Source organism: Oncorhynchus mykiss, chromosome 24 (assembly GCF_057628025.1).
Source record: "Oncorhynchus mykiss isolate SJ-2025 chromosome 24, ASM5762802v1, whole genome shotgun sequence".
NCBI lineage: Eukaryota > Metazoa > Chordata > Actinopteri > Salmoniformes > Salmonidae > Oncorhynchus > Oncorhynchus mykiss.
In genome coordinates this window covers 30332501-30342500 of record NC_143045.1, presented here as the reverse complement: position 1 = coordinate 30342500, position 10000 = coordinate 30332501, and the positions used below count along the sequence as shown (strand labels likewise).

Genomic DNA, 10000 nt, shown 5'->3' with positions numbered 1-10000 from the left:
GGTCTGGGAAACACAGCTGAACTAGTCCAGGTTAAAGAGATTGGGGTGCTCCTGGAGAGAAATGGGAAACACAGCTGAACTAGTCCAGGTTAAAGAGCCTGGGGTGCTCCTGGAGAGAAATGGGAAACACAGCTGAACTAGTCCAGGTTAAAGAGACTGGGGTGCTCCTGGAGAGGTCTGGGAAACACAGCTTAACCGATCCATGTTAAAGAGCCAACAAGACATACTGTACCTTGACGACGGACTCTCCGATGGTTGCGTCCTCGGATACGACAGTAGTGTAGACGTCTCGGCTGAACATGGGGGCATTGTCGTTGACATCCGTCAGGTTGATGTTTACCATGGTTACGGCGCTTAGGGGCGGTTTTCCACCATCTCTGGCCTCCACAGTAAGGAAGTAGTCTTTACACGTCTCAAAGTCCAGAGGCTTGGACACAGCGATGGCACCTGGTACAAAGAGGGTGGAAGGTCAATAGGTACTGTAGGTAGGGAACCTACTTCAAACGCCATGTAGAAGTCTGTAACACGAATTTGCAAACATAGACATACAGGACCAGTCAAAAGTTTGGACACACCTACTCATTCAAGGGTTTTCTTTATTTTTACTGTTTTCTACATTGTAGAATAATAGTGATGACATCAACACTATGAAATAACACATACGGAATCATGTAATAACCAAAAAAAAGAGTTAAACAAATCAAAATATATTTTATATTTGAGATTCTTCAAAGTAGCCACCCTTTGCCTTGATGACGGCTTTGCACACTCTTGGCATTCTCTCAACCAGCTTCATGAGGAATGCTTTTGAACAGTCTTGAAGGAGTTCCAACATATGCTGAGCACTTGTTGGCTGCTTTTCCTTCACTCTGCAGGCCAACTCATCCCAAACCATCTCAATTGGGTTGAGGTCAGGTGATTGTGGAGGCCAGGTCATCTGATACAGCACTCCATCACTCTCCTTCTTGGTCAAATAGCCCTTACACAGCCTGGAGGTGTGTTGGGTCATTGTCCTGTTGAAAAACAAATGATAGTCCCACTAAGCACAAACCAGATGGGACGGTGTATCGCTGCAGAATGCTGTGGCAGCCATGTTGGTTAAGTGTGCCTTGATTTCTAAATAAATCACTGACAATGTCATCAGCAAAGCACCCCACACCATTACACCTCCTCCTCCATGCTTCACAGTGGGAACCACACATGCGGAGATCATCCGTTCACCTACTCTGCGTTTCACAAAGACACAGCGGTTGGAACCAAAAATCTCAAATTTGGACTCATCAGACGAAAGGATAGATTTCCACCGGTCTGATGTCCATTGGTCGTGTTTCTTGGCCTGTGTTTTTTCTTCTTGTTGTTGTTGTTGTTGTCGTGGTTTCTTTGCAGTAATTCGACCATGAAGGCCTGATTCACACAGTCTCTTCTGAACAGTTGATGTTGAGATGTGTCTGTTACTTGAACTCCGTGAAGCATTTATTTGGGCTGCAATTTCTGAGGCTGGTAACTCTACTGAACTTATCCTCTGCAACAGAGGTAACTCTGGGTCATAGCGCTTGATGGTTTTTTGCGACTACACTTGAAGAAACAGTCAAAGATCTTAAAATGTTCCAGATTAACTGACCTTCATGTCTTACAGTAATAATGGACTGTCGTTTCTCTTTGCTTACTTGAGCTGTTCTTGCCATAATATGGACTTGGCCTTTCACCAAATAGGGCTTTATTCTGTATACCACCCCTGACTAATCAAAACACCACTGATTGTCTCAAACACATTAAAAAGGAAAGAAATTCCACAAATTAACTTTTAACAAGGCAAACCTGTTAATTGAAATGCATTCCAGGTTTTTTCAGGTCCTTATGTAGCCGGTTGAAAAAATCCCAAGAGTGTGCAAAGCCGTCATCAAGTCAAAGGGAGGCTACTTCAAGAATCTCAAATATAACATATTTTTGATTTGTTTAACACTTTCTTGGTTACTGCATGATTCCGTATGTGTTATTTCATAGTTTTGATGCCTTCACTATTATTCTACAATGTAGAAAATAGTAAAAATAAAGAAAAACCCTGGAATGAGTAAGTGTGTCCAAACGTTTGACTGGTACTGTACACACATTTCAACTTTATATTCTGCATATGGGAACTCACCAGTGAGGGGGTGTATGTGGAACTTTCCGTGCTCGTTGCCTGAGCGGATACTATAGGTGATCTCAGCGTTGGTTCCAATGTCCTTACTGGCTGCGTACACTCTCAGCACCTCCGTCCCTAACCCCACGTCCTCTGGCACGGTGGCGAGGTGGTCACGCCGCTCAAACACCGGCGGGTTGTCATTAATGTCCAGGACCGTGACGGTCACGTTGACCAGGGAGGACAGGCGGACAGGAGAGCCCTGGTCGGACGCTCTGACCGTGATCATGTAGGACGGTTGCTGTTCGCGGTCCAGGATACGTTCCAGGACCACGATGCCGGAGGACTTGTCGATGGAGAAGAAGCCGCCGGCAGAGTCGGCCAGAGAATATACCACCTTACGACTGACACCTGGAGAGAGCGGAGAGGGATATTAGAACAATCTTTCATTAATACATTATTTCATTTATTGATTGCGGTCTGTGCGTGTGTGTTTTGAGAGTTGAGATATCAGAAAACAGACAGTAGAAAGAGAGAGAGCAAGAGAGAGTGATAGAGAAAGAGAGAGAGAGTGCTAGTGAAAAGAGAGAGAGAAAGAGAGAGTGCTAGTGAAAAGAGAGAGAGAGTGCTAGTGAAAAGAGAGAGAGCAAGAGAGAGTGATAGAGAAAAGAGAAAGAAAGATACCCCTCTCTCTCTCTCTCTTTCTCCTCCCAAATACCCCTCTCTCTCTCTCTCTCTCTCCTCCCTGATACCTCTCTCGCTCTCTCTCTCTTTCTCCTCCCTGATACCTCTCTCTCTCTCTCTCTCTCTCTTTCTCGTCCCTGATACCCCTCTCTCTCTCTCTCTCTCTCTCGCTCTCTCCCTCTCTCTCCAACCTGATACCCCTTCTCTCTCTCTCTCTCTCTCCAACCTGATACCCCTTCTCTCTCTCTCTCTCTCTCTCTGGTTCCCTCTTCCTCACTCTCTATCCTCCCATAAAGACATTTGAAATGTCTTTATTGTTTTGAAACTTCTGTATGTGTAATATTTACTGTTAATATGTTATTGTTTATTTCACTTTTGTTTATTATCTACTTCAATTGCTTTAGCAATGTTAACATATGTTTCCCATGCAATAAAGCCCTTGAATTGAATTGAGAGAGGGAGAGAGAGAGAGAGAGAGAGAGAGAGAGAGAGAGAGAACGAGACAGAGAATATTCCATTCCTACCTTCATCAGGGTCGATGGCCTGTATGCGTGTAAGCAAGGCCTTGGTGGATGTGTCTTCATACACACTGGCAGTGTAGTGGGGGGCAGAGAACGCCGGAGGGTTGTCATTCACATCCAACAGCGTCAGGTGGACCTCCGCACGACAGAACCGACCACCACCGTCTGTCGCCTGGGCAACCAGTCTGTACACAGCGGTCTTCTCCCTGTCCAGAGCCTGGGCGGTCTTTAGTTCGCCTGAACAGAAAAACAGGTTAAGATCACACACACATCAACTTCATTGGTAAACCTCATACAAAGTAAAGGTAGTGTACCAGTGTCTGGGTCGATGCTGAAGTCTTCAGAGCCCGGTCCATGTAGAGAGTACTGGATCCAAGCACTGACCCCTACATCAGCATCGCTGGCCCCAACCCCCACTATCAGTCTGTTGACTGGGATATCCTCTGGGACCGAGGCCGTGTATAGAGCCTGCACACACAACAAGATAGCATCAACCCCCACAACACTCATAATGCATAGCATTACACACACAACAAGAACATACTAACATCAACAAGTTATCCCTCAGAACATACAGCTCCTCTATAAACAACAAGAAGAGAATACTAACTACATAACGCAGTAGCCTGTATATCAGTCAGCATCAACCACGCCACTAGTGTCCTCATAGTGTACAACAGCTCCCTAGACAGACAGAACTAACAGTAGTAACTAGCACACAGCACAAAACATTGTCTATCAAACTGCATTAGAAATCAACACAGTTCCTTAACATATACAGCAAACACACTGCTCAAACAGACACAACCACAGCTACATATCACCAGACCTCACACAGGAACACAGAGACACAACCACAGCTACATATCACCAGACCTCACACAGGAACACAGAGACACAACCACAGCTACATATCACTAGACCTCACACAGGAACACATCCACAGCTACATATCACCAGGCCTCACACAGGAACACAGAGACATATCCACAGCTACATATCACCAGACCTCACACAGGAACACAGAGACACAACCACAGCTACATATCACCAGACCTCACACAGGAACACAGAGACACAACCACAGCTACATATCACCAGACCTCACACAGGAACACAGAGACACAACCACAGCTACATATCACAAGACCTCACACAGGAACACAGAGACACAACCACAGCTACATATCACCAGACCTCACACAGGGACACAGAGACACAACCACAGCTACATATCACCAGACCTCACACAGGAACACAGAGACACAACCACAGCTACATATCACCAGTGCTCACACAGGAACACAGAGACACAACCATAGCTACATATCACCAGACCTCACACAGGAACACAGAGACACAACCACAGCTACATATCACCAGACCTCACACAGGAACACAGAGACACAACCACAGCTACATATCACCAGACCTCACACAGGAACACAGAGACACAACCACAGCTACATATCACCAGACCTCACACAGGAACACAGAGACACAACCACAGCTACATATCAACAGACCTCACACAGGAACACAGAGACACCACATAAAAACACACTGCTCAAACAGACACAACCACAGCTACATATCACAAGACCTCACACAGGAACACAGAGACACAACCACAGCTACATATCACCAGGCCTCACACAGGAACACAGAGACACATCCACAGCTACATATCACCAGACCTCACACAGGAACAGAGACACAACCACAGCTACATATCACCAGACCTCACACAGGAACACAGAGACACAACCACAGCTACATTTCACCAGACCTCACACAGGAACACAGAGACACAACCACAGCTATATATCACCAGACCTCACACAGGAACACAGAGACACAACCACAGCTACATATCACCAGACCTCACACAGGAACACAGAGACACAACCACAGCTACATATCACCAGACCTCACACAGGAACACAGAGACACAACCACAGCTACATATCACCAGACCTCACACAGAACACAGAGACACAACCACAGCTACATATCACCAGACCTCACACAGGAACACAGAGACACAACCACAGCTACATATCACCAGGCCTCACACAGGAACACAGAGACACAACCACAGCTACATATCACAAGACCTCACACAGGAACACAGAGACACATCCACAGCTACATATCACCAGACCTCACACAGGAACAGAGACACAACCACAGCTACATATCACCAGACCTCACACAGGAACACAGAGACACAACCACAGCTACATATCACCAGACCTCACACAGGAACACAGAGACACAACCACAGCTACATATCAACAGACCTCACACAGGAACAGAGAGACACCACATAAAAACACACTGCTCAAACAGACACAACCACAGCTACATATCACAAGACCTCACACAGGAACACAGAGACACAACCACAGCTGCATATCACCAGGCCTCACACAGGAACACAGAGACACATCCACAGCTACATATCACCAGACCTCACACAGGAACACAGAGACACAACCACAGCTACATTTCACCAGACCTCACACAGGAACACAGAGACACAACCACAGCTATATATCACCAGACCTCACACAGGAACACAGAGACACAACCACAGCTACATATCACCAGACCTCACACAGGAACACAGAGACACAACCACAGCTACATATCACCAGACCTCACACAGGAACACAGAGACACAACCACAGCTACATATCACCAGACCTCACACAGGAACAGAGACACAACCACAGCTACATATCACCAGACCTCACACAGGAACAGAGAGACACCACATAAAAACACACTGCTCAAACAGACACAACCACAGCTACATATCACAAGACCTCACACAGGAACACAGAGACACAACCACAGCTACATATCACCAGACCTCACACAGGAACACAGAGACACAACCACAGCTACATATCACCAGACCTCACACAGGGACACAGAGACACAACCACAGCTACATATCACAAGACCTCACACAGGAACACAGAGACACAACCACAGCTACATATCACAAGACCTCACACAGGAACACAGAGACACAACCACAGCTACATATCACCAGACCTCACACAGGAACACTGAGACACAACCACGGCTACATATCGCCAGACCTCACACAGGAACACAGAGACACAACCACAGCTACATATCACCAGACCTCACACAGGAACACAGAGACACAACCACAGCTACATATCACCAGACCTCACACAGGAACACAGAGACACAACCACAGCTACATATCACCAGACCTCACACAGGAACACAGAGACACAACCACAGCTACATATCACCAGACCTCACACAGGAACACAGAGACACAACCACGGCTACATATCACAAGACCTCACACAGGAACACAGAGACACAACCACAGCTACATATCACCAGACCTCACACAGGAACACAGAGACACAACCACAGCTACATATCACCAGACCTCACACAGGAACACGGAGACACAACCACAGCTACATATCACCAGACCTCACACAGGAACACAGAGACACAACCATAGCTACATATCACCAGGCCTCACACAGGAACACAGAGACACATCCACAGCAACATATCACAAGACCTCACACAGGAACACAGAGACACAACCACAGCTACATATCACAAGACCTCACACAGGAACACAGAGACACATCCACAGCTACATATCACCAGACCTCACACAGGAACACAGAGACACAACCACAGCTACATATCACAAGACCTCACACAGGAACACAGAGACACAACCACAGCTACATATCACCAGACCTCACACAGGAACACAGAGACACAACCACAGCTACATATCACCAGACCTCACACAGGAACACAGAGACACAACCACAGCTACATATCACCAGACCTCACACAGGAACACAGAGACACAACGACAGCTACATATCACAAGACCTCACACAGGAACACAGAGACACAACCACAGCTACATATCACAAGACCTCACACAGGAACACAGAGACACAACCACAGCTACATATCACCAGACCTCACACAGGAACACAGAGACACAACCACAGCTACATATCACCAGACCTCACACAGGAACACAGAGACACAACCACAGCTACATATCACCAGGCCTCACACAGGAACACAGAGACACAACCACAGCTACATATCACCAGACCTCACACAGGAACACGGAGACACAACCACAGCTACATATCACCAGACCTCACACAGGAACACAGAGACACAACCACAGCTACATATCACCAGACCTCACACAGGAACACAGAGACACAACCACAGCTACATATCACCAGACCTCACACAGGAACACAGAGACACAACCACAGCTACATATCACCAGACCTCACACAGGAACACAGAGACACCACATAAAAACACACTCTAAATGATACAGTCTAAAATACACAGTGCTTGTTTACAGTAAAATAACAGACCCTGCAGAATCTGGAAACAGAACCAACAGAAGCAAACAAAACTATTAAATATGAGTTATGACTGAGGCTTGAACATAAAACACAAATACATATAAGACAAGTGGAATTCAACTGTAAAGTCATATTTCAGGGCCCGTTATGAGACAGCTTACACTAAACAGTAAACACCTACGATAATCAATACCAATGTATCACTATATTGTAGGAAACTATGTAATTCAGAAAACAGATTACAATAATGACCAATAAACATAAACATATGAAATGCAGTAGTGTACAGATGGAACAGTCTGTAAATAAAGAGTGTGACTGACCTGGTCACAGACGGGGCTGTTGTCGTTGGTGTCAGTCACAGACACCTCCACGGTTGCCCTGGTGACGAACAGGCCGTCGCTAGCGGTAACATTGAGGAGGTATAGTTCCTGTTCCTCACGGTCCAGTGGGCGCTTCACGTACATCTTCCACTCACCCTGCACCTGCCCCAGGGCAAACACCCCCCGAGGGTTCCCACCTGAGGAGAGAGAGAGAGAGAGAGAGAGTTTATATACACACTTGAGGGTTCCCACCTGAGGAGAGAGAGAGAGAGAGAGTTTATATACACCCTTGAGGGTTCCCACCTGAGGAGAAAGGTAGGGAGGGAGAAAGAGAGTTTATATACACACACAAACCAGAGAAATGCACACACACTCACAGTCTCACTGTCTAACAAACAAAAAAACACACACAGGAGGCTGCAGTCTGAGGGCCAACACACACACACACACACACACACACACACACACACACACACACACACACTCACAGTCTCACTGTCTAACAAACAAAAACACACACAGGAGGCTGCAGTCTGAGGGCCAACACACACACACACACACACACACACACACACACACACACACACACACACACACACACACACACACACACACACACACACACAGCGCTCCGTCTGACACAGAGCTTTTTATTTGGACGTTGCACTGGAATTAACAGTGTAGCAATCAATGAGTGTCAAGCACATAAGGACCTTGGCAATTCACCACCTGTAACAGCAGCCGGCTCAGCTCAGCACTACAGTAGGTAGTGCCATCTTCCTACCAAAAACACATTAGACTGGGTCAGCGACAGCATCTCATACACAGAACCTTAGTAACTACACTCACACCTGCCCCTCAGAGAGATAGAGGGTCAAGGAAGGATGGAAAGAGATAGATGATGAAAGAGAGAGCGAGGAAACAGAAGCAGAAACAGAATATATAACAAAAGGGAGAGAGAGAAGAGAGGAAGAGGAGAAAAGGGAGAGAAGGAGATGTAGCGAGAGAGACAAACAGGCATACATGTAACCTACAGCTGAAACACTGAAGAAGCTGTTACAGTGGTATTACTGAGTTATTATGTGGAGACATTTAGAGTTGTGTAACACTTACTGTTCTCTGTCTGTACTAGACACAACACTCTTCACAGCAGAGTGGACCTTTTCACAGAGAGCAGAGAAGCCTCTCCTAGACTAGTGAGTGAGCGGGAGGCTGCAGTCTCAGTGTGAGTACCAGCCATGCAGACTCAGTAATAGACTACAGTTGTAAGATATTAACTTGAGGAAATGTGAATAATTATGTGGATTATAATTAATGGACATTTTTTGTACGGGTTGATACATTTTTCGTTGGGCATCAATTTTAAAGTGGAAATTACAGACTTTTTAAACCTTCAATACAGTACAACTTTGCATTTCCTGCTGTAGAGGGAAATTCTCAGCAACAAAGGAGTGATCAAATTAAGATCATGCATCTGTAGCTGTTCCAGTCAGCCTCATTAGCACAGCCTCTACTCTGTGAGCCTTCTCATCACCACTTCAACAAGAACACCTTATCAGCCTCCTTCTGTCCTTACCCCAGTCCTTAATGACTGATTGACTGAGAGGGAATGGAAAGGGTATGCTTATATAGGCTATACACACACAGACAGACATGCAGACAGGTAGGCAGGTATGCAGACAGGCAGGCAGGCAGACAGACAGGCAGGCAGGCAGTAAGACAGAAAGGCAGACAGACAGGCAGTAAGACAGAAAGGCAGACAGGCAGGCAGTAAGGCAGACAGGCAGGCAGTAAAACAGAAAGGCAGGCAGGCAGGCAGTAAGGCAGACAGAAATACAGGCAGGCAGTAAGGCAGGCAGGCAGACAGACAGACAGACAGACAGACAGACAGGCAGGCAGGCAGGCAGACAGACAGACAGACAGACAGGCAGG

The 10000-nt window shown here is 46.4% G+C and overlaps 1 protein-coding gene across 5 annotated transcripts in view; it reads right to left on the bottom strand.

Moving 5' to 3' along the window:
• Nucleotides 1-10000, bottom strand: part of LOC110503387 (protocadherin Fat 3) — a 332354-nt gene that overhangs the window by 51661 nt on the left and 270693 nt on the right. For all 5 annotated transcript variants that reach the window (XM_090218842.1, XM_090218843.1, XM_090218845.1 and 2 more), the window contains 5 exons: nucleotides 8069-8265; nucleotides 3642-3795; nucleotides 3331-3564; nucleotides 2144-2533; nucleotides 233-447 (listed from right to left, as the gene is read on the bottom strand). In XM_090218842.1, the coding sequence (XP_090074968.1) occupies nucleotides 233-447; nucleotides 2144-2533; nucleotides 3331-3564; nucleotides 3642-3795; nucleotides 8069-8265 (1190 nt within the window). The remainder of the gene's footprint in view (nucleotides 1-232; nucleotides 448-2143; nucleotides 2534-3330; nucleotides 3565-3641; nucleotides 3796-8068; nucleotides 8266-10000) is intronic.